We start from the raw sequence: 25,136 nt of genomic DNA, 5'->3' as shown, positions 1-25,136 counted from the left end.
ATCCAATTTCTACAACTATTGAGGCCTTTAATAACAAAAATTATATTCATTTTCACAATTAATTAATTATTAATTTAGTCGTCGTTGTTATTATTATTATTATTTAATATTAGTAATAATAATAATATTATTATTATTATTATTATTATTATTATTATTTTACAATATATCTATTTATTATTTATTCTAATATACGGAGGCGCGATAATTAGCGATTGCTATATAAACTGGCAAACCACCTCCAAATCACAAACCCTAGAGAGAATAGAAATAGAACAGAAAAAGAGAGGGAAAAGAAAAAGGAAAAGAAAAAAAAAGAAAAAAACGAAAATGCTTATCAAATAAATTCCATTAGAACTCTTCCTAAAATACTTCTCGCACTATAAAGATCCGTGAATTGATCTGAATCCTATAATAAAAAGGTAAGCTTTCTGAGAAACTCAATCTCGATTTTCACTCTCTCAAATCGCTTCCCTTCCATTGCTCTTTGCTCTTCGCTTCGTATCACAAACCCCACAAAAACCCTTGAACAATTTTGTTCCCGATCAACCCTTTTGGTTTCCAGTGATTCTGCGAAAAGGGTGTTGGTAAATATCTTTTTTGGTTGTTTGTTTGTTTGATTTTGAGTTGTGGGTTTGTGATTTTTAAGCACCATGGATGACTTGGAGAAAGCAATAGTTATCATGTTTGATGAAACGAGCAATGTGGATTCCAACTTAAAATTAAAGGCTAATGAGTACTGTGATAAGGCAAAAGACGAATCGGCAATATGTAGAGTGTGTGTTGAGAAGCTTTGTTTTTCAAACATTGTTCAGGTTCAGTTTTGGTGTTTGCAAACACTTCATGAAACTATTCGGATTCGTTATTCGTGGATGAGTTTAGATGAGAAATACTTCATTCGAAAGTCAGTGTTTTCCATTGTGTGTTTGGAGGGTATTGATGAGAATCACGCTCTTAGAATTTTACGGGGTCCTGCTTTTATAAAGAACAAGCTTGCTCAAGTTTTGGTATCACTAATTTACCTTGATTACCCGATGAATTGGCCATCTGTTTTTGTTGATTTCTTATCTCATTTGAGAAAAGGGCCCGTGGTGATTGATATGTTCTGTCGGGTTCTTAATACGTTAGATGACGAGTCAATTAGCATGGATTACCCTCGAACTCCTGAGGAAGTAACAGCCGCAGGGCGGATTAAGGATGCTATGAGAGCGCAGTGTGTATCTTCATTAGTTGGAGCGTGGTATGACATTTTGTCCATGTATAAGAATTCTGATCAAGAATTGTGTGCAAGTGTGTTGGATGCAATGAGAAGATACATATCTTGGATTGATATCGGGTTAATAGTGAATGATGTGATTTTGCCATTGTTATTTGAGTTAACTTTAGTCGATGGGCTCCTCGAACAACTTCGTGGAGCTGCAGCAGGGTGTTTACTGGCAGTTGTTTCAAAGCGGATGGATCATCAGGCAAAACTAACCCTGTTGCAGAGTCTTCAAATAAGCCGGGTTTTTGGCCTGGTTGCTACTGAAGACAGCGATTCTGAGTTGGTCTCAAAGGTGGCTAGCTTACTTACCGGTTATGCAGTTGAGGTTTTGGAGTGTTTCAAACGGTTGAATTCTGAAGAATCTAAGAGCACTTCATTGGAGCTGCTTAATGAAGTTTTGCCATCTGTTTTCTATGTATTACAAAAATGTGAGTTGGACTCTGCTTTTAGCATTGTGCAATTCCTGTCTGGTTATGTTGCTACCATGAAGAGCCTTTCTCCTCTTACGGAGAAGCAACTTCTTCACTTGAGTCAAATATTAGAAGTGATCTTGGCACAAATCTGTTATGATCCCGTATATCGGCACAATCTTGATATCTTAGATAAGATTGGACAAGAGGAAGAAGATAGAATGGTGGAGTTTAGGAAGGATTTATTGGTACTTTTGCGTAGTGTGGGTCGTGTAGCACCTGATGTAACTCAACTGTTTATTAGAAGTTCAATGGTAAGTGCTGCTTCTTCTTCATCAGATCGGAATGTTGAAGAGGTAGAGGCTTCGCTTACACTTTTCTTTGCATATGGGGAGTCACTCAGTGATGAGGTGATGAAAAATGGAAGTGGACTTGTTGGAGAGTTGGTTACAATGCTTTTATCCACACGGTTTTCTTGCCATTCTAACAGGCTGGTTGCACTTATATATTTGGAAACGATTTTTCGATATATAAAGGTAGTGCAGGAGAATTCTCAATTTATTCATGTTGTTTTGGCTGCCTTTCTTGATGAAAGAGGCATACACCACCCCAACATCAATGTTAGTAGAAGGGCAAGTTATCTATTCATGAGGGTTGTGAAACTTCTAAAAGTGAAGCTCATTCCTTACATCGAGACAATTTTAACGGTATAAATCTCCTCACTAATCGAGCACGTTTCAGTTTTGAAACTTTGTATTCCCTTGTAAAGTTTCCTGTAATGTTAGTTATCTCTAAGTTTGTCTCTCTCTCTTCATGGTGAAACTTCAGAGTCTGCAAGATACTGTCGCACGATTTACAAGCTCAAATTTTGCATCCAATGAACTTTCAGGGTCTGAAGATGGAAGCCACATATTTGAGGTTCTCCTTTTAGTGTGTATATAAGATATATACGTTTGTCTTATTTCTATGGTTTTATGTTCATTCCACGTGCCCATGTGCATATAGTGGTTCTTCGTTCTGTTCTTTCTTTACATATCTAAGGTAATTGTTTACAGGCAATTGGCTTACTGATTGGGATGGAAGACGTACCACTGGAAAAGCAATCTGATTATTTGTCTTCTTTGCTCAAGCCTCTTTGTCAACAGGTTGCCCTCTAAATTGTCAATAGTTTTTTTTAAATGGTTTGGATCCCTTATTTTATGTTAAGTTCTTATATGTTTTGAGTAAACTTATCCTGCTTTAATCTAGGTTGAAGTGGTGCTAATTAATGCTAAGGCATTAACTCCAGAGGAGGCTACTGCAAAGATTGCTACCATTCAGCAAATAATTATGGCCATTAATGCCCTTAGCAAGGTCACTTTCTTTAACGACTTCTCTCTTGGGAGCGAAGTATTTATTTCATCATTACACTTTTTTCATTATTGGGCAATAGTTTTTTTAAAGACCTTTTCCCCTCAAATTGTGATATTATGGCCAATGGTTTCTGTGATATCACAGATGTTTCTTCCAATTATTTATAGATTTTCTTAACTCAACTTTACCTTCTTTTTCGTCAATAAAAAATAGTAACAACTTCCTTTCCCCCTTTTGTAATCCAGGGGTTCAATGAGCGTCTTGTCACAACAAGTCGTCCTGCAATTGGTCTGATGTTCAAACAGGTTAGCTCCATGACCCCTTTTTCCCGAAAATTTTCAAACTTGGAATAAAGAAATTATATAGAAGCACCTATAAATAGGGTCTTGCCAGCTGGTGTTCCATGCAATTAGATTAAGAGGCTGGATGCTAAGCAATTCATTTTGGTAGCTTCTGTTGAGGATTAAATCATTAAATGAAGCAAAATATGAATTAAACTGCCTTTCATTGAGTGTACTAACTGATGTACATTCTTCTTCAATTCAGACATTGGATGTTCTTCTCCAAGTTCTTATTGCATTTCCTAAAGTAGAGCCTCTACGGACTAAGGTACAGGGTTTGATATGGATCCCTAGAGATACTTCCTTTTCTATATTTTATAAATTGCATCAGCACTGATGTTGGTTTCTGTTGAATGAAGGTCCTCTCTTTTATACATCGAATGGTGGAAACTTTAGGCGCATCTGTATTTCCCTATCTTCCAAAGGCTTTGGAGCAGTTGCTTGCAGAAAGCGAGGTACTGATGAACTCTGAGTTGGCATTTGATCCATTAGATAAATCTGATAAAAGGAACTATCCGAGACACCTTTGTTTTGAGTATTATTTATCTTTTGTATGAGTGAAGCTTATTTATTGTTATCTCGCAATTGTTTTAGAGCTTCAATTTCAATGCATGTTTTCTTGCAGCCGAAGGAGTTGGTTGGTTTCCTTGTGTTACTTAATCAACTAATCTGCAAGTTCAGCACTTCGGTCCATGGCATTTTGGAGGATGTATTTCCAACAATTGCTAGTCGGATATTCAATGTTATACCAAGAGATTCTCTTCCTTCAGGACCAGGAACCAATATTGAGGTACGCTTATTGTGTTTTTTTTAATTCTGAATTTATTTACGTTTGTTATATTATTAAATGTTGGCTTCAAGATCACTAGCTTTTGCATCATTGTGCATTTCAAATGTGGTAAGTTATTTGGTTATTCTCATTATTTTGCATTTCACTAGCTTTTATAGAAATCATTCATTACATTGTTTGAAGTGGAACCCAACTTGTCTTACTTTGGGACATTTCCACGTGTTATATACGTTAAGGTTTCCCTGTTGAAATCAATATTTTACCGGGTATGATATGACTTGCATTTTTTCTAGTTTACTCACTATTTGTTAATACCTAGTTTACTCACTAGTTGTTAATACCAAATTTACACTGTAGCAAATGGAATTTGTGAGCATATGTTAAATATGACGTGTTGTGCTTCAAGCTTGAAAAGTAATTCTTCAAAGGCTTGGCCTTCAATTTAATAAGTAGAAAATTTGCCATCCATTATCTTATGCTCTGCCCTTGTGCTTTTATTGTAGGAAATTCGTGAACTACAAGAGCTTCAACGAATAGTCTATACATTTCTTCACGTGATCACCACACATGATCTCTCTTCTGTCTTTCTATCCCCTAAAAGCAGAAGCTTCCTGGAACCAATGATGCAGTTACTTTTAAATACATCGTGTAATCATAAAGATATTCTTGTTAGAAAGGTATAAAATTGCTTGCCGCATTTGACAGCTGTTATATGTTTTAAATTTGTTTTCTCCCAATGTATACACATCTCAATTGCTTTGGATGTCTGGACTTGATAATTGTTTTCTGTGGTCTAGGCATGTGTACAGATATTCATTAAATTAATTAAAGACTGGTGTGTCTGGCCTTCCGGAGAAGAAAAGGTAACTGTACCCTCTTTATGCTTTCCTTGTTGAGTACGTGTCTCTTCTTTCCTGAAAAAAATGAACACTCTTTTTATAACATGTGTTACCATATTTGATCTTTTGAATCAGGTGCCTGGCTTCCAAAGTTTTATAATCGAGGGCTTTGCAAAAAACTGTTGCTTGTACAGTGTACTTGACAAATCATTTGAATTACATGATGCAAATTCTGTGAGGATACTATTCAGAATTCTGTTTCATTTCTTATTGAACCGCAAGGATAGAGCAGCAAAATATTCTATTTGTGTATATATTTAATGTACTTTTTCTTTATATTGGATGCAGCTAATTTTGCTTGGAGAAATTGTAGCGGCCCAGAAAGTAATGTATGAGAAATTTGGGCAGGATTTTCTATTCCATTTTGTATCAAAAGGCTTTTTAACTGCACACTGTCCTCAAGATTTGGCGGAGCAGTATTGCCAGAAGTTGCAGGTACCTACCTACTAGCATCAATTAAAAAGTTTATTGACAAATATCATAAAGGTTACGTAGTTGAAATTGTGACCATGCATATTTGCATTTTTAATAAAAAATTGAGGTTTGACATTTTTTATAAAAACTGGGTGATTCAAGCAACTTCTCAAATCGTAGGGTTGGAAAGATTTATGGGTACTGTTTCTTCATAAAGACAAAAATATGTATTTAGCCATAGGAGCAATGAACCATGCCTTTATTTATGGCCCATAGGTCCAAACACTGGCTTCCACATGCTTTAGATATTGCATTTCTTTTGGAATTTCTGACCTCAAATGTTTCAAATTTTGGGGTGTTTATGTGGATGTAGTTGATTAATATGTAAGCTTTCGTGGAAAAGGAAAATCTAGCTTAGATAATAACTTTTGGGAGAAAATCTCATGGTTGGGAGGGTGAACAAAATTTCACTTTAAGCACCTGTTATATGATGTTTATTGGGTTTGAGTATCTGTTCCCCCATTTTAAAGTAATATATTATTACTTGCATGCTAGGCAGAGCTGTCAAATCCAACCTAAATTAGTGGTTGGAGAAAACAAAAAAAATTCCCCTCAGTTATACATTTATTTACCTTTTAAAATGTGAAGCGCACTCAAAACACCATAGCCTCATAGGCTTTTAGAGTATAGAGTATTTATGTTTTGGTGAAGTGCATGATAGCTTAACGTATTATATAAAAAAATCAGCTTGAAGTATAAGATAGAGAAACTAATTGATTGGCTATTTAAGGCACTAAGTTCATGAACAAGAGTCAACAAAATTCCTGTAAATAATATTCATAATTTTAGCCTAAAATGATGAATAGTTTTCTTATATGTAGCTTTTGTATTTAGTTTCATACTCATATGGGTTTTCTCTCATTTGCAGGGTAGTGACATTAAGGCGTTAAAATCATTCTACCAGTCGCTTATAGAAAGCTTAAGAGTTCAACAAAATGGAAGTCTTGTTTTCAGATAGCATTGCCTGTTGGATGAAATAAGTTAGTAGTATTTCCTGAGAACTCCATTTTGTGGTGTTTGTTCTGAAATATGACTTCCAATTTTGATCAACTAAGGGTGAGGATGGATCTCATAATAATCTATTGACTAGATTCATATAAAAGATTATATCTCCATTGACTTCATTTGGATAATCTTGTAGGATCTGTGCTGTATATACCTTTTTGGCGGCTGTTTAATGGATGAGGTAATTTTTGTTATCTTTATGTTCTTTTCAGCTTCCTAATTTTGAATTCTTTATTTTCCGCTCATTCTTTTCTTTACATCTTTTTTTCTTTTGTTTACAGTTGTACATTTCCTGATAAGACGTTCTCAACCACAGAAAGTTCAATCATATTTGGTCGTAATGAAGATCTACTTATCTACAAGATCATGGTATTTTTTTTGTCTATACCATTGTTTAGTTTTTTGTATTTTCTTACTTCTTTTCAACCGTTACGATACGTTATGTCGATTATTTAAAACATGATAAATTTTGTTTCTTGGTTTCTGGCTCTGCATCACTGGATAAAGCTTATCAGCAATTCCGATTTGTATATTCTAGTCAAATATTAGTTTGTGCCATCATGAAATAAAAATCTCAAGTTTGAATTTCAAGCTCTCAGTAGGGTTAATCCAAAGAACCAACTTCTTTTTTAATTGCAGACATGGAGGTCTTGTTTAAACGTTAGTTTTTATATTTCGTCGGAGACTCTTCGAATCCTGAGTGTTTATCAACATGCACATGTCACATGTGATAGAAACAAACACACGCAGACGTACACATACGTACAGATACAAATTCAATGGTTGAAATGCAGATTTTCTTTTGTAGAATTCTATGAATGTACGCTGTTTTAATGGGTTGGTATGGTTAGATTTGGTCTATAAGTTAGACTAGGAGGTTTGTACATAAAATAATAAGGTAAAGGTTTGTATGCTTTTTTTCTTATGATGTCATTTAGAACAAGTCAGCTAAAGTTACAGTATTAAAGGTGAGCCAAGACTTTGATTTTGCCAATATCTTTCTGATGACTGACCAGTCCTCTCCTCTTAATTCTTTCATTTGTTTTTATAAAATATACTATCATGAATCTTCAAAGCAATAATGTTGGACACTTTTTTTTTTTTTTTTTTATTAAAGCCATGATTGAGGATGATCTCTTTATCTCACAAGTACTTTTAAGATGATTTTTAACCGTGTCTAGAATTGGTTTAAATGTGTTTTGTAGAACCAAAGAGACTTGTAAAGATGCTTTGTGGAAAAGTGTAGTCAGAATCTTTCTTCCAAGTGCTTGGGGAAAACAACCTCCCCTTTTGTAGGTTTAAAGCAAAACCAAGCTTTGCTGTGAACCCCTTTTTTTAAGGTTAAACGACAAGTTTTAGTCTATGAGCCTTCTGACGTCAGTGTCTATTTGATGTTTGGGGAAAACTTAGAAGCCTAATAAGTTTTTAATTTTAAAGAGTCTAATGAATCTCGGATATGACTAATGTTAGGTTTATGAATTTAAAGAAAATATTGAACAATTTTAAAACAAAAATGCAATAAAAAAGTGTAAAAAAAGAAAACAAAAAACAAAATGATTACCAGACTTAAACATTTCTTCCCTGCACAAACTCCTCTTTTTCTCACAAATTTTTCCCTTTGGTTGTTCTTCCAATTTTGCTGTGATTTTTCACAATTGTTTAAAATCAAACAATTTTAAAATATTAGAATAATTATGAGCATCAATATATATATATATATATATATATATATATATATATATATATAGAAGTTACATATCAATGAATATATTTATAGGTATTGACTTATAACGATAAAACAAAACTAAAACCAATATTTTAGGATAAAGTTAATAAATTAAAATGAAATAATTAAAAATCACTTTGAGGTTTTGATTATAATTGAATTGAAAGGTAATGTTTACGTTCATACGTCCAAGTGGACTTTGGGTTTACAATCCCATGAAATATAAACTAAGAAATTAACAACGAAACACTATTTGAATAGAGGCTAAAAGCCAAAGTCCAAATTTATTAGTGGAAGACGCGTAGTTATTTCTTTCCTACTTTGAAATAATATATATATAGATATGCATAATTTCAAAATTCAAAATAGTTTTAAAATTACATATTACTTAATCTACAAAAAAGAGGTCTTTAACAAACTTATTATTATTGTTTTAGATTTTGACATGACATGTTTAATTAATAATAGTGTACACTTTCATTGGGACCAATAATTTAAATTTTAGTGGCACATCTTTTATTCTTGTTTATAAAAGTATTATATTTTTTAAAAATTTGTTAAATTTTTTGGTCAACGATATCGACCATCGAAATTTCTCTAGGTTTTTCAGTGCATCTTGTAGATGATTAGATTGAGATTCTACCATTTTTCAAATCTTTAATTTTTTTTTATCTTTTCAAAAAAGTTATTCAAACCTTCCTAAACTTCCACCGGATCTTAACTTTTTTTTTTTTTTTTTTAATTTTTTTTGCTATTTTTACCAATTTCCTCGACCATTCTTGTAAATTATCATTTTTACTTTTCCTAATTTGTTTCCTTTCTTCGTTACAATTGAATTTGCAATAAAAAATGAAACCAAGAAGAAGTATACACACGGAATCAATTTCCTCAACTATTTCTTGTAAATTACTATTTTTCCTTTTCTTAATTCATTCTCTTTCTTTCTTATAATTGAATTTACAATAAAGAATGAAACCCAAAAGAAATATATAGTTTTCAAGCGTAATTAATTCGATTATTTTATCGAAAGGAAGTGGCAGCGCTTTATGTGGCTGAGTAATGTAAAAGAAGGTTTTGGATTGAAGTCGAGAAAATTAGGATAAGGAAAAATGGTAATTTACAAGAAATAATTAGGAAAATTGGTAAGAGTACAAAAAAAAAAAAAGTGTAAAGATTTGGTAAGGTTTGAATAACTTTTTGAATGGATAAAAAAATTAAATAAGATTTGGTTGATCAATAAGTTGTTCGAAATTGATTGAAAATTTTAGGGAAATCTTGATGGTTGATCTTGTTCGAAATTGATCGAAAAAACAGTTGTATGAGTTTTAAAAAAATGTGCTACTTTTGAAAACGAAAACCAAAAGTGTGCTACTTTTGTTAATTTCTCTTATAATAACCATTTTTTGCTACCGCAAATATCATTTAAAAGTCTCCAACCAGCTGTAATAAATATTATTTCAAAGCTCTCGTTTGTAACGATATTTACTATTTTCTTATCAAACTAAAATAGTCTACACCAAACACATACAACTATAACCCAGACTAAAATAATCTACATTCAACACAAACTATTCTAATCAAACTATAGTAACTTAAAATTATAATAACTCATTCCTTGTCCCAGACACTCTCTTAAAATTTAAGTAACTCATTTAGGATGGTGTAGATGGTTTTAGTTTAATAATTTAAATTGTGTTTAATATGGTATCTTTAATTATTTTTTTTATAACAAAAGTTTGTTAATTAAAAATACATGAAACTCTTAATAAATAATTTAGATTACTTTTAAAGCAAGTTTTTATGGACCTTTTGTTCATTAACTTTTTTTTAAATGTTAAATGGAGTAGTTGACATAAGATTAAATTGCATAAGAAACCTTAAAAAAAAAATACTTACTCATATCCTGAGTTGGTACCAAATGGCATATTTTAAGAGTTCTTGTTTTAAAAAAGACTCATCAAATTTATGATATACAAACCATTTGGAATTTACTTGAAAAATACTCACTATTTTCAATAATAATAAAATGAATTAAAATATTGACAAAATATAACAAAGTATTATAGTCTAATTTACGATAGATCACATCAAGATAAACTACTAATTATGTTTATATTTATCATGATATACACAAATAAATTATGATATTTTGCTATATTTGTAAATGTTTCCAAAAGTTTTCTTATTTAAAATAATTTTCTAAATATAAAGTATGAAACTAAAAGTTTTAAATCCTTTTTTTAAAAAGAATCAAATTGGAAAAAAGAGGAACTATTAACTACATTGATATCTCATATAAAGTGAACTTGAACATGACTGAATACTCTTTATTTCTAAAAATGACAAAACAAGTATAACTTATCTGCTATCAAGTTTGTAATATCAACTTCGAAATCATAAATTTGATTTTCGTGCTCAACATGTTATTAAAAGAAAACAAAAAAGAAAAAAAAAATTCAATCAAAATTGAAACTAAACTTGTAATTTAATTGATATAGTCTAAAAAAAAATAATTGAATTATATATATATATATATAGTCCTTAGTTTGTGTGTAATTCACACGGCGCCCACACTCATACAACAAAGGATGGCCTCTTCACATTCATACCGATCTCTTCCTCAAACAAAATTCAACAAACATATGAATTTGCTAAGAAATTACAAAATTAACATATGTCCAAACGAAAATCAACACCCAAAAAAAGAAAAGAAAAACAAACCAACTTTTTGAAAAATTATGACCCTCCCACTAAAAAAATTCCCTCCTTTTCTCTTAATAATCAAAGTCAAGAAAATCCAAATCCCATCTCTTATTCCCCACACAAACTGGATTTTTAGACTCTATTTTAAGAAGTAATTCTACAGGAGAGTGAGAAGCTCTCTTCTTCTTCTTCTTTGTGGATTTTAACCTCGACGGTTTTGTGTTATCGAGTGAATATGAGAGGCCTAATAATTTAGGTGTTTAGATAATTTCATTCGAATATGACATTTGCAATTACGAAAAAAATAGGGGTAAATATTTATTTACCATTGGTACATTCTGTCATCAATCGAACGGACCCCATATTTAAACACTGACCCACACAAAAAAGAACCCAACTTGTTTAGTCATCATTAGCTTAAAAAACCTGACTTGACTTTAATATTGTTCTAGACCCCAATTCATCAGACACTATATAACTCCAAGGATTTGTCCCAAAATTTATGAGCAAAACACCAAAATCATCCAAAAAAGAAAAAGCTTCAGTGAACTATGGGTTTCAAAAAGCTATCATTATTCTCTCCAAAGTATTTGATGCCCAGTTGTTTAAAGCCAAAAAGGCTGCTCAAAGGCTCTTCTTCTTCTTCAAATGGAATTCAAACTTCAAAAAAAATCTCTCTCAGAAGAATCTCATCATTTTCTGATATGAGTGTTAGATCATCTTTATCAGTTATCAGTGATCTTTCGAACTCTTGTATTGGTTCAAATCTTCAAATTTTCACCTTTAATGAACTTAAAGAACTCACTCAATGTTTCACAAAAAGTAATTATTTGGGTGAAGGAGGATTTGGGCCTGTGTTTAAAGGGTTCATTGGTGAGAATTTCAAGCCTGGTTTGAAATCACAGCAAGTGGCTGTCAAGATTTTGGACTTGGATGGCTCTCAAGGCCATAGAGAGTGGCTGGTGAATATTATTTTGATGCTTTTATGAAGATTTTTTTTTTTTATGTAATCTGTGGTTGATTATTGAGTTTTTGCTCTGTTTTTCTTTTGTTTGTAGGCTGAAGTGTTTTTTCTTGGGCAATTGAGACACCCAAATCTTGTTAATTTGATTGGATATTGTCTTGAAGATGAACAAAGGCTTCTTGTGTATGAATACATGGAAGGAGGAAACTTGGAGAATGTGTTGTTTAAAGGTAATTCAACAGGGAAGAAGCTATGGCTGCTTTGTCCTTTTTTTTTGTTCTTATGCTTAGTTTAGTGTTTTAACATTGATTTTCTTTTGGGTTTAGGTTGTTATGTTTCGAATTTGACATGGTTACAAAGGATGAAGATTGCATTAGGATCAGCAAAAGGTCTTGCTTTTCTTCATGAAACTGAAAAACCGATCATTTTCCGAGATTTCAAAGCTTCGAACATCTTACTCGACTCGGTAACGTCGTCTCTACCTACTTAACCAATCTCTTCGGAAAATTTATCATATATAAATCAAAATGACGCAATCACTAACATTGATATGATTTTCTTTTTTCAGAATTATAATCCAAAACTTTCGGATTTCGGGTTGGCCATAAATGGTCTTGATGAAGATGATATGCACACAGCGACTCGAGTCATGGGAACCGAAGGTTATGCAGCCCCAGAATATGTCATGACAGGTTTACTAGCAATTATATTATGAAATCGATGAATAGAGATAAACAGAAAAGTGCAAACAATAAAAAATTGAGATAGAGATTTACGTTGTTCTATTGTGTTAACTACATGCACATGTGCCTTTAGGGTTAGAAAGTTTATATAACACATTTAAATATGAAGTTGTCTAAAAAACAAAATTCATAAAAATTTGCAACCATTTATGATCAAAATTTTGTGTTATTTTTCAGGGCATTTGTCAACAATGAGTGATGTATTTAGCTTTGGAGTGTTTCTACTAGAGTTGTTAACCGGTCGACGAGCAATTGACAATAGTCGGCCGAGCCGAGAACAAAACTTGGTGACTTGGGGAAGGCATCTCTTGAAAGATAACCACAAACTTGAGAAAATAATTGATCCAAGGCTTGAGGGTGAATACTCAAATGAAGGGTCTAAAAAATTGGCTGCATTAGCTCACCAATGCCTTAGTCACCACCCAAAATGTAGGCCTTCAATGAGCTCAGTGGTGAAGGATTTGGAAGCTATTGTAAAGATGAAAGAGTTTCTAATTGAGCCATTTGTGTATATTGTCCCAAGTGAAGATATCAAAGAGGTGGAGAAATCGACGAACCAGCACCGAGACCAAAAAGGTCGAAGCTATAGGCTTAAGCTACCATCGTTGAGGTCGAGGTCAAGATCCGGTGCCATTCATTCCGATACTACCTTTGTGGAAAATAGATAGATTGAGTTCATGTTTTGTTAGTATAGTTTGTGTTAAAATCAATGTTGGACATAAAAAACTATAGGGGAAATAGATGTTAGTTGGTTTGTTTGTTTTTGGAATTGGTTTTTTCATATTTTCTTTTGGTTTCCAAGAAGTTGAGGCCAATGAAGATCTCTTGTGAATGGAAACCTAAACAACTTTTGTTTTTTTGATGTCTATGAATAACTTGATGTTGTTGCTCAAAATTTTCCAATCAAGTTTTCGTAGATATCCATCGAGTTTGTCAATATCTTGATTCTATACTCTTAAGTTATATAATTATCAACGTTTTATTTCAACATGATAGATTGATTGTAGCTTTCAAAATATTTGTTGGTGTTTATATTTTGAGAAAAATTACTTGTGAAATGAAGTACAATGTTGTTTTGAACGTTTTCGATCTTAAATCAGAAAACACTAGTTATATATATTAATCTAAAAAACTAAATCTAAAAGTGATTTGTTTTACTAAAGAACATTGGTTAATGAATAATTGTATATGAGATAAGACCTAAATTCTACTTTCCATATTGAAATATATATCTGTTGAAATGCCGATATATTCATAAATTGTAAGGTACAATATTGATTTTAAAGATTAATCAATATCACTAATATCTTCGTGTAAATACACAAAAGTATTAAGCAAATATCATCGATTAATCCTAACCAATAACAAAGGAGTATCACATAATTTAAAAGCGAAAATAACTAAGGTATTAATTTAAATAATGTTTTATAATTTTTTTACAAATTAATATTGGTTGATAATAATATTTGTTTCGATATTTTAGTTTTCACTATTTACATCATGATTTTACATTCGGTAATATCTAGTTATTGGACTTTTCACATCGATCTCCCTATTTTATCTTTGACTAAAGATTAAAAATGTTTAGAGAAAAAACCATTTAGAAATGCAATAGTTTGAGGTTGATAAATTTCTCTGACTTATTTTAGAGTGGAATTTTACTTTTGATTGTTGAATTTATTTTACTCTTTATGAATACTAGAGATGTGTGATTCAACCTTTAATAATAAAAAAAAGAAAAACTCTTGACATAAATTGAAATTAAAACATAAATATTATTTAAAAAGGGGTAAAGCTCAATGAATAGGATAATAAAACTTAATTCAATCAATGATCATTAGAAGAAAAAGAAAATTTTAACAAATTCTTTTGGGAGAAAGTTTATAGATTGATTTAAAGGTTAGAAGTTCACGCAATCGATGACTGATCCAAAACCAAACATATCTAACCTTAGAAAAGAGAAAAGTGTATTTTATTGAAAATTATTAACCATACATCTACATTTTTAGGATTTCTATCATCCAAATGTGATCTCGAGTATCATTCCTAAACTCATGTTGTTACAACATTTTTGTGAGAGATTTTATCGAATCATAGAGACTAAATTTTAATATCTTCAAACTTGATATGTAAATTTTAATTCAATTCTAACTTTTCTTTAATCGTAGATACTTGATAAGAGTGGAATATATAAAGATAAGTCCATTTTGAGAGTAACGAAAGTATTGCTAAAAAAGAATAAAATGTATTTTCTTTAGAAAGATTCACTCGTACATCTAAAACTGCATCCATCTTTATACTAAGGGTGAGCACGATAGACTGGAAAATTGAGCTGATCGACCAAATCGAAGTCGATCGGTCGGTCGGAGTTGTTTCGAGAATTTTCAAAAAAATATATTTAAGTGTTAAACCGATTCGACAAAAACCGATTAACTTTTACTCATCGATATCTAAGTTAGTTTGACATTTTACTAAACCGATTATGATTGGTTTGAGGTCGGTTTTATGTAATTATAGGTTCTCACATGGTGTGCCTTTTCTCGTTGGTGTATCCATTTGATTTTCCTCGTGTGGTGGAAAAGTTGAAATTCATAGTATGAATTTCAAAGTTGAAAAATGGAGAAATTGAAATGTCTAAAATTAATGGTTGTTATCATATCCTTGAATGGTATAGCCCAATCTTTCATATCTTTACCAACCCACTCAAGTTTAAAAGGGTTGTAGTCCACTAACTCAACTCAACTTGTGGTTTGATTTGTACCATTTTTCATGTGTTTGTTTTTGGGCTTTTAATTTATGATTCTAATTTTTCAAATTATGGAAAAAAACAAACCCCTTTTTAATGGGTTTAATCAATTTTTCATTATGTTTCATCATTGCTCTTTACTGTTTTTGCCTTTGAACATAAACTTCTTTAATCTTCTTTGAAAACATTAATCAAACTCTAAATTAGTCAAAACATATTAATCTCAATTTTTTTTTAAACCAAATAAGTTTTTTCTTTTAATTTTATTTAATAAACAAAAACAAAACGTTAGATTTTCACGTTTAAATTTTTAAGGCTTTTTTTTTTTTGTAAGAAACACTTTTACTCTCTTAACTTTTATAAAAGTAAAAATTTAGTGTTTGAACTTTCAATTTTATATTAATTTAGTCATTAAATTTGGTATGTAATAATTTAGTCAGCGTACTTTCAAATTTGTAACAATTTAGTCTCCAACATAAACGAAATTCATCAAAATTTGTTGTCAATTTTTATTATTATATGATGTACGACGCATTGTATTTTATTAAAATTATCGAGACTCTAATTAGTTTATCAATCTATTTATGCAAGCCCTCTCATTAAATTTCCACACTCAGTTTTACATTAATAGAGACTAAATCATTGAAAAATTTAAAGCTCAAGAACAAAATTGATACGGTGGAAAAGTTATGGACTAAGTTGTTACAAAATTAAAAGTTCACAAATTAAATCGTTACAAATCAAAGTTTAAGGACTAAATTGTTACTCGTATAAAAGTTGAAGGGTGAAAGTGTTTTTTACCTAAAATGTTAAACCTACGTTATAATACTATGTTTGTTTTTTAGTTGAACTACCGATCAAAAATCGAACCATTGAATTTTAATATATACATACATACGCGTGTGTATATATAGTTTCATTTGTATAAGTTCCTACATTAATATCATCATCTTAAATAGGAAATTCACAAAGTCTTTCATTCGTCTGGTTAGAATACCATTAAAATTTTTCTTATTCTATATTATTCATTTGATAGAATGTCAATCAGTTGAAGCTTTCTTTGACTCAAGATTTAGGGTGAAAGAATTTAAATGTTGATTTTATAAATAAATGAATAAAATCAAGAGTTCACGCCTCTTAAATATTAATCATAAATCAATTTATCTAAATGATAATCCATTCATATATGAAACTCTATTTTACATCAGGCGATGTACTTTTTCAGGATGAAATTGGAAAAATCTAATGTGACCTCAAAATTAACCGTACAAAGTTTATACTATTTTTTCTTTTTACGATAAAAAAGAATAACTAAACCTCTAATCTCGAGTTTAGTAATATAAATTTGTATGTAAGTTGAATTAAGATCATTTTTAAGAGCTTAATTTATATATAATACTAAACCTGATTTTGATATTTTACATCTAAAGTTTTATTTCTCATGAATTATATTTTATATTATTATAAGATATTTTCACTAGTACATAGAATATATTTTTTATGGGAATATTGATCTTGATATATGTTAAAATAAAACATTTGAAATAATTTTCTCCACAAATTTATCAAGTTGTTTATTTAACTCATCCATTTGTAGGCTAAAGAGAATTATATTTATGGTCCTTAATTAAGTAATTATCTATCAAATTAGAGTATATTGAGTAAGAAGTTTGGACATATGTTATGTTGTAAGGTTTTAAATATTTGATTACAACCATATTATAAATTAAAAATTGTGCTACATTAAGCTCAATGCATTTTATACATCCTATAGAACAAACTTTATTGCTTAATTTCATCTAATTTAATCATTATATTAAAGCTCAAGCTTGACAGCATTTACAAAAATATCCCTAATTTACTATTTTCTTTTCCTTCTCTAAATATTTAAATAAATTCATATAAATATTCCTCTTCACCTCAACAATGGCGGGAAATGGAATTGCCTCAAATCGACACACTATTAGGAACTCCCCGGCAAGTAACTCCCGGTTCGGAGCTTGGCGCTAGCAGTTCATACGCCAAAACTCCGGCGCCGCACCGGTTCTTCAACCGTCCATCCGAGTTTCTTCTATCGATTTCCTTCTCAATCCTTCTGATCTCCGCCGAGAATCCGTAAAATGCCTCCACCATCTCCGCATCCCCCGTCCAAATCGACGGTTGCTGTCTTTCTCCGAGGTACTCCTCGTCCGGCGAGTGAGTTGATAGTGTATCTACCACCGCCATGAACTTCGTCGCCTGCAGGACACTAGGCAATGCTGAGAGGAAATACTTCTGAGGATCGTTCAGGAAGATCGTGTACTCTGGATCGTTCTCGTCGGGAATTAGTCGACGCATTAATGGAGGTCGGTTCGGTACGTAGCCTCCGTATGGATACTGGCCGAAGTTTAGTGCTGCGTGTTGTGCCGATGAGAGCCAGATGAGCGTGGTGAGAATGGAGATGAGATCGTCGCAGTTGTTCAATTCCGGCCACCAGGTTTCATGGCGGAGATCACCGTGGCCTACATTGACGGACTCCCAGTACCAGGATTGCAACTCTTCATCTTTGCGGATCATGCTAGGGTTTGGGTAGTAATGAGTGACATAGGTTTTTACCCAATTCTCGATTGCGGCCCAAATCAGAAGCCCATCGCTAGCGTACGGATAATCCTCCATCAAAAGCTTGAGTCCATGAGGCTTTGAAGGGTCCGGTTCAGCCATTCCCCTGCGTATGAGATCGGCGGGAAGGCCTTCCATGTCGAAGCGCCAAAAATTTTTGTAAGCTGCGGCACTGATCTCCATGCAGTAACGGCCTGGAGTGAAGCAAGACTCGATCACTCCGTCGCCGCTGATCAGGCTTTGGCGCGCCAATGCGTTGATCTCCATTGTGTATCGCATGTGTGGGTCTAAGAGCTTGAAGATTGGGTGCATTGCGCTTAGTTGCCTGTGTGCTGCCAATATGAATGGCTCTAAGGTTGCATGCGTTCTCAACCTGCCATCAACAGTAAGCCATTTTTAGTAATCAGAAAGCTTAATCCATCTCTTCTTTTCGAGTTATAAGTTTCCTCACTTACCAGTGATTAACAAGTTGATGAACTCCGGCGTCGTTGGAGCAGACGTGAGCCTTGGCGAGCTGCCACGTCCAGTTGCTTGTGGCGTCGACTGGTGGAGTTACGACACGCTTTGATCGAGAACTTGGTGCAGTTGATGGAAGGCTGAGCTCTATGGCGATAGGTTTGAGAGTTCCAAGTGGTGTCAAGAAGAATATTGTGCGAGTTGCATATGTTTTCCTGCCGTCGAGAGCGTTGATCCGATCAATAAATGGAAGGTAAACATCATGGTAATCCACTATAAACAATTTGTTTTCATCCAATGCCTGTAACAATCAGAGCAATTTGAAGGGAGATAATATTAGGATTTGAAAATGTGGTTGTCAATTCTTGTTTTAGTGAGAAAATATCTGAGTGATAGGTTAACATCTTGACGTGATAATTCACCTGCTGCACGGTCATCCCATTAATTTGGCCAAGAATGTGCTCTTCTTTAAGGGAAGATTCCAGTGGACCATAAACGTCGGGATCAAGGTTGCTCACAGGAGGGAAAACCTTGAGCCTCTCAATGTTGACTGGGTTAACTCCTGCTATTGCTTGGCGGGCGAATTCGTCATCTCGCAGCCAGGCAAACTTGTCCTCTGCAAGTTCAACATGACCCACAAAATTAATTTCGATGAAAGTTAGTTAAGAATGACTTGGGAAAGTTAGTTAAGAATGATTTGGGTTTGTCAATTTTGCATTCAAGCAAAAATTGATGTGCTACGGCAATCAAGGTAGTTTCTGAGGTTACCAAAGTTGAAAAGACTTTTCTATTTCATTAATTTGGATTGTTCTATTTCTGTAAAACTGTTGATTTGAATCTTTATGAGAAGTAATTTTGCAAACTGATGGTATGTTAGTCAATTGCATGCTAGCATGAATAACTTTTGAAGGATGATGATGTCACTTACTGGAAAGGATCTTGGGTGTGTTGTATCTTAGCAGTCCTTGGCTGGATTCACTCACAACTCTTGGCAGTGGGAGCTTCTTTAGGAGTTCATCTTGCAAGCCTAATTTAAGGAGCACCCCTTCACTGTAAAGGCTGTCAATGTCTGAGAAACCATGGAAATCATGTTTGTTTGACAAAATACTGGCTTTGAGGGATGGAATTAAGTTGTGAAGAACTGCCTTAAGCCTCCCAAGAGAGAAAGTGGTTTGTTTAGACTCCTCAAATTGTTCGTCCCTTGGCACGTACATGGGTAACGGTTTCTCAACTCGACTCTCTGCAGTCATATCTGTAGCATACATACCGTTATTAGACAAGGTTTTTGTATAGCTCTTGGTAATCATTGTTATAATTGCAAATGCTGGTGTCAAATTTTACCAGTATCGGAAGGGGCACGTCCGGTGCGACATCTTCTAGGATATGGAATTTTCTCTCCACCAAGCCTTGGGCGAGCGTATTCTATTCCTTTGTCTGGATTTCCCAAATCGTTGTACACATCAAAGTCATATACTCGATCAGACAGTTTCCTTTCTCCTTTCCCATCACCTCTAATGTCTTTAAGCTCAATCTCTCTTAATTTTTTAATCCCTGCAGGTGTCTCACCTGGTAGATAAGGCTGCAGAATTGGGGAACACACATTAGATAGCCATTCAAAAATCCACAGCAAGATTGAAAGAGAACATGCGATTTTGCAGGAAGGTTCGATTACAATCTTTAGCTCTTTTCGGTTTGAAATTGTTCTTCTTCATTTATGATTGGCATGCTCATAATAGCAAAAGTAGCAAACTTGATGATTTGACTATAGTTTTGTTAGATCGAATTCTGGGTCCACAGGCAATCTTATCAAATAGTTTAGCAGATTCAGAACTGTAGAAAGGAATGAAACAATTAAATAAAGAAGAGTTTCGAACGGAAAACAAAAGCTTGCAAATTCCCCTCCCCTTTCTTTTCACCTCCCCAATAGTCTATGATATGGGACTTATATTTGTCATTCATTATAATGACAAAAGGACGTGGAGACATTTAAAAACAGATATATGAAACAATACATCACATCAGCTTTAACTCGCATTATCTCGTAAAGGTCTTTATTATTTAGTTGAAAACAAATTACGAAAGCTGAACTAAGAAAAAACGTTGTTTTTTTTTTTTTTACTTTTTTAAAAAATTACCTTATTAGAGAAAAATATCCTCTTCGCAGGGTGATCTTTTCTGGACTGAACCCAGGAATTGCAGGGAAAATGAATAGGATCATTTGCAAATTGCTCGATTGTGATAGTCTCCAAGAAGAATTCCTGTTGATGCTTGTTGGTAATTGTGATGGCTCCAGGCTCTCCAAAGTCCGAGGTCAGTAAAAATTCTGCTATGTAATTTACCCTCTCGGCTTTTAGATTAGTTTTCTTTGACCAATCTTTCAAAACAGCCTCGTTGCTTTTCTTTGGAGCGTTTGTTTCTTCAATGTTCCAAATGAAAATCAATTCAGTAAAACTCTTTTAGATTCAGACAAAATCAGATAAAACTATTATAGTCAGGGAAGAAGACAAAAGGTTTTCTCACAAAAACTATAACGAAAACATGAAAACAAAACAAACCCAGAAGCGGAAAACGCATAGAACGTCCATAAATTGGAAAAAAGAACACAAATAAACAAAAAAGAAGGGAAAAATGACTCACTTGGGTCAATCTCGGTGCTGATGAGTTGGAGAACAACGTTCTGGCCAATCCTATCAGTGAGAGCATCCAAATGCTTAACAATAGTTTCTTTAATGTCTTCCTTGTTCTTGTTTCTGATAGTTACAACGGCTCTGACCTTGTACTTAACCGGCTTCTCGTCCAAGGGGACAACCTTGACTAAATCCTCACTGATAGCAGCCACAGGGCTGTTCACAGCCTTCCTTAATTGTGCAACCACCTGCCTTTTCGCTACTGGAACCACCCAAATTGGCCTGAAGAATTGCTTACCTTGAAACTGAGAAGAAACAGAGGATGTTTTGTGAAGAAAAGATGATCCAATAATTTCATTTGCTAGTGCCATCCAGTTTTCTTTCCCTTATTCCTTGGGAACTGGGAAGTTGATTTCTTTTGTAGAGATGGGAAAAAATGAAGGTTGGAAGAGAAAGTGTTAGAGGGAAAAATAGATTGGTTGGGAAACCACCGGGTTCTTATTGATTGGCCTTGCCACTGGGTTCTCTTTTTATACAGTTTAGAGAGGGAAACGCCAAAAGGCAGAGAGAGAGAGAGAGAGAGAGCAGCTTTTTCTTCCATAGATCTCACCGTCCACACGTTTTACGAAAACTTTTATTTTGCTTTTATTTTTCTTTTTTCTTACAAAAGAACTTCATCAAATGAGATAAACTCAGTAGTAATTAACATTAACATGTTCTTCCTTTCTAAACTTGTTACAAAGAATTTCTTATTATTACTACAAATGTAAAATGAAAGATAACAAAGAAATCAATAAAACTGAAATAATAAACTGCTGTGAAAAACTTCAAACCAAAAGAAGACATGTAGATTAGAAAAATGGTATTATGTGTAAATTGTTATAATCACATAAGTATCTCTTCAATTTTACATCGAAAACACTTTCTCAAATCATTATACTACTTATTCATTAAACTAATAGTGTAGCTTAAAAATTGTTTGAAATGATTCAAAATAAAAAATATAGACTTTGCTTGAACTCCCGTGAACTTTTTAAATATTTTGTCATATTTGTAGTTAAAAAAGATTTTTGAATCTTTGATTTTGGTGTGGAGATTTGTTTAAATCCACTTAAATACGTTAACTATACTCGTAGTTTATACTTCGCTTACATTTCTTACGAGAATACCACTTAACTATATTTGTGGGGGTTAATTCTATTTGTAGGAGAATATTCTATAATGGTTGATAATTAGATCTTGATTAAATTTATGATTATTATTATTTTAAAAATACCATTACTGAGGATTAAAAGTATTTTTTAATTGATGTTATTTGGTTAAAATTATAAATGATGCTTTTAACAGAAACAAACAAGTAGTTAACACATTTTCAAACACATTTAACAAAAGTTAAAAAGCTTTTAAAGGAAATATTTTATTAGTCGAAATTATTTGGGCACTAGCATAAGTTAAACTATCATAAATTAATAAAGAAATTATCACCATGTTTTAATTAAAAAAAATGATTGAACTAAGATATCTTTATTTTAAGCAACGGTGCATTTTGTCAATTTATACACCATCTTTAAAAGCTTTTGGGTTTAACTATTTAAATGTTGAAATTTAAAAATAAATCATTTGAAATAAATGAAAGTAAACTTTTGAAACACTTATAAAGTTTATCTCAAACCATTTTTATCTGAAAAATATATATATTTTTTTATTTGATAAAATACGACTTACTTAATAAAAAGAAAGTAGAAAGAAGAGGGAGAATAGTGGGATTATTTAAGAATATGGTATCTTAAATAAAATAATTAAAGAACTTTGGTAAATATAAAATATAAAATCTAAAAGTTGATTTAGAAGTACTTTTTAAAATTGCGTAGTGTGGTCTTGTTTTTAAAATGTTGAAAAGAAAACATGTTTCATTTGGAGATTTCAAACGAGTGGGGCTGCTTGCCCCCAGTCAAAACGAGTTTCCGATTTTCCGAGTAAAGAGAAGCAGACCCTTAGGAAACCGGATAGAACCTGGGTTGGGTTTCTATTTTCTTCTCTCACCATCTCAAAAATCTCCCTACCCTTTTCTCATAATCCCCACTTTGTCCCTCCTCCCGTCCAATTTCTTTCTTGCTTCCCAAAACCATATCCTACATCACTCATGTTTAAAAGTTATATATTAGGTTTATAATATCAATATTCTTGATCCTTTACTGGATTAAATTAAACTAGAAGTTTTTTCCCTTTTCCTTCCACTCGCTATCACACCAGGAGGTGTTTCCTTTTTATCAGACAATCTAAATATTTAGTCATTTTGATATCAAGAAAACATATAAAATACCACCGTGAATTAAATCTACGATTTCTTAGCCATTTATTGAGTCTATGTTCCATTTCTTACAATTAGGTCAATTCATAATGACTCATTTTGAATTTTTTTTAAATAATCTAGATTGAAATAATATTTTGATTCATATACTCTAAAAGTTGTTTAGTATCTTAATACCTAGTTTTAATAAATTAGATATGTGAAAGAACAAACCCTAAAATGAATAAAATGTTATTTTACCCAAAATATAATATTGGTGCAGTCTAGTAAAGTTAAATAGTAGTCTTGTAAGTTAGTTGGAGTTGTGTAATTTTGCAGGAACTTTCACCTATATATAAAGAAAATAAAATTAGAAATGTAAGAATATGTAATTAAGTGGCTTTTAAAGATCCATTTTTATTGCGACATGTGGGATAGGATTAAAAATATTTACCAAAGTTTGAGTTTATATGGTTTGTCAAACGAGAAAAACCATCTTAAATATTGATTATAGAGCCAAATTCAATCTTAGAATAAACACTTTGAGAAACAAAGTCAAACATTTCTTAAATAAATATTTGGCAAAAAGTTAGAAAGAGATAAAAGGCTATTCAACTTTTAAATATTATAATTTACTTTTTCTCACATAATATGCCGTCTGTTTGGCAGCCTAATTAGGTGTCGAATTTGAAGGCACAATCGGTCTTCTTACAAACCGATTTATATTTTCTCTTGACCCCAAAAAAATTTGGTAGGAAAAAAAAACCTTTTTAATGTAGATCGAGTCTAATTTTTATTTGACTTTAAATTTTAAAATGTAACATATTAGAATGTAGGATTAAGAAAACTATAATTAAAAATAAAATCTAGGGATCAAAAAATTATTTTCCTAATATTTAATATAGTGGTTGACATTTTATTTTAACCTTTTAAAAGGTTATCCTTTGGATCATCAATTTTGCTCTAAAAAATGTTGAGTTTTTAAGCTTTTACTTTGTCAGATCACAAAAACATGCGTTTGATTATAACAAAATTGTTTATTAAAATCTCATAGTATTTTTTTAAAAAGCAAAGTACAAGTGAGTTTAAAGGCTTACCAAACTTTAGAGTTTGAATTTGATAAAAAATTCAAGGAGGCCAAAGTTAAGATGAATATTTGACCATCCAATGCGTACACATTGAGTGTCAATCTTAATTCTTAATGGTTGACCACTTCCCATTTGAATAACTTTAATAAAAAAGATCGAAAATTCCATCCTTTCACGTAATAACATTATTCAAAAAATTAGAACAAAGTGTTCTCTTTTTTTTTTTCTCAACTTAGTCAAAATAGACAATATTATCTTTAGAATTTAAATTTTAATGAATTCTTAGTTTTTTATGCATTAAATTTTGCCATTAAAGCATGAGAATTCTTTGAAATTTTAAATTTTTAATAAGTTACCTGGATTAAAATTTTGAATTTAGCTTATAGAAAACCAAAGTATTTAAAGGCTTTTTCTTTAAATTAATTGGAGCATTCTTAATTCTATGTCCAGAATTTTCCTATCATGCCTCAAGAATGATATCATATGATGATGATTCAAATGTTCAAAAAATCAAAGTGAGAATTTTTCTTTTTCTTTTTAAATTTCAATGTGGAAATTAAAGGTTGAAATCTCTTATATGAGGACTTGAATTTTAGAGTCATGGAGTATGAATTAAGGAATGCTCTATCAACAAAAATGGATTGTAGATAAAATTATAA

General features: G+C 32.2%; 3 protein-coding genes across 6 annotated transcripts; 2 read left to right on the top strand and 1 right to left on the bottom strand.

Moving 5' to 3' along the window:
- The first annotated feature begins 252 nt into the window (after positions 1 to 252).
- Positions 253 to 8,107, top strand: LOC103500689 (exportin-T). Of its 4 annotated transcripts, none has more exons than XM_008464077.3 (16): positions 253 to 2,381; positions 2,503 to 2,592; positions 2,730 to 2,819; positions 2,923 to 3,027; positions 3,273 to 3,332; positions 3,574 to 3,636; positions 3,728 to 3,823; positions 3,994 to 4,158; positions 4,662 to 4,835; positions 4,956 to 5,021; positions 5,133 to 5,231; positions 5,346 to 5,492; positions 6,400 to 6,587; positions 6,673 to 6,717; positions 6,818 to 6,905; positions 7,742 to 8,107. In XM_008464077.3, exons 1-13 carry the CDS (start codon positions 654 to 656, stop codon positions 6,487 to 6,489), a joined length of 2,973 nt encoding a protein of 990 aa, XP_008462299.1. In that variant the 5' UTR covers positions 253 to 653; the 3' UTR covers positions 6,490 to 6,587; positions 6,673 to 6,717; positions 6,818 to 6,905; positions 7,742 to 8,107. The 4 variants fall into 4 exon arrangements, with proteins under 4 accessions (XP_008462299.1, XP_008462298.1, XP_050947649.1 ...); XM_008464076.3 differs by lacking the exon at positions 7,742 to 8,107 and adding an exon at positions 7,176 to 7,530; XM_051091692.1 differs by lacking the exon at positions 7,742 to 8,107 and having other exon boundaries at positions 6,400 to 6,511; positions 6,818 to 7,127.
- A 3,381-nt stretch (positions 8,108 to 11,488) lies between these two features.
- LOC103500688 (serine/threonine-protein kinase RIPK) lies at positions 11,489 to 13,586 on the top strand. Its single transcript, XM_008464074.3, has 5 exons — positions 11,489 to 11,927; positions 12,024 to 12,159; positions 12,256 to 12,395; positions 12,498 to 12,621; positions 12,850 to 13,586. Exons 1-5 carry the CDS (start codon positions 11,517 to 11,519, stop codon positions 13,338 to 13,340), a joined length of 1,302 nt encoding a protein of 433 aa, XP_008462296.1. The 5' UTR covers positions 11,489 to 11,516; the 3' UTR covers positions 13,341 to 13,586.
- Positions 13,587 to 17,137: 3,551 nt separating this feature from the next.
- LOC103500686 (linoleate 13S-lipoxygenase 3-1, chloroplastic) lies at positions 17,138 to 23,775 on the bottom strand. Its single transcript, XM_008464073.3, has 7 exons — positions 21,110 to 23,775; positions 20,608 to 20,888; positions 19,814 to 20,051; positions 19,401 to 19,724; positions 18,895 to 19,088; positions 18,472 to 18,773; positions 17,138 to 18,389 (listed from the first exon to the last, which is right to left on the bottom strand). Exons 1-7 carry the CDS (start codon positions 21,468 to 21,470, stop codon positions 17,366 to 17,368), a joined length of 2,724 nt encoding a protein of 907 aa, XP_008462295.1. The 5' UTR covers positions 21,471 to 23,775; the 3' UTR covers positions 17,138 to 17,365.
- Between the last annotated feature and the right edge of the window lie 1,361 nt (positions 23,776 to 25,136).

This window comes from Cucumis melo, chromosome 1 (assembly GCF_025177605.1).
Source record: "Cucumis melo cultivar AY chromosome 1, USDA_Cmelo_AY_1.0, whole genome shotgun sequence".
Taxonomy (NCBI): Eukaryota; Viridiplantae; Streptophyta; class Magnoliopsida; order Cucurbitales; family Cucurbitaceae; genus Cucumis; species Cucumis melo.
This window is presented reverse-complemented; position numbering and strand designations above follow the sequence as displayed.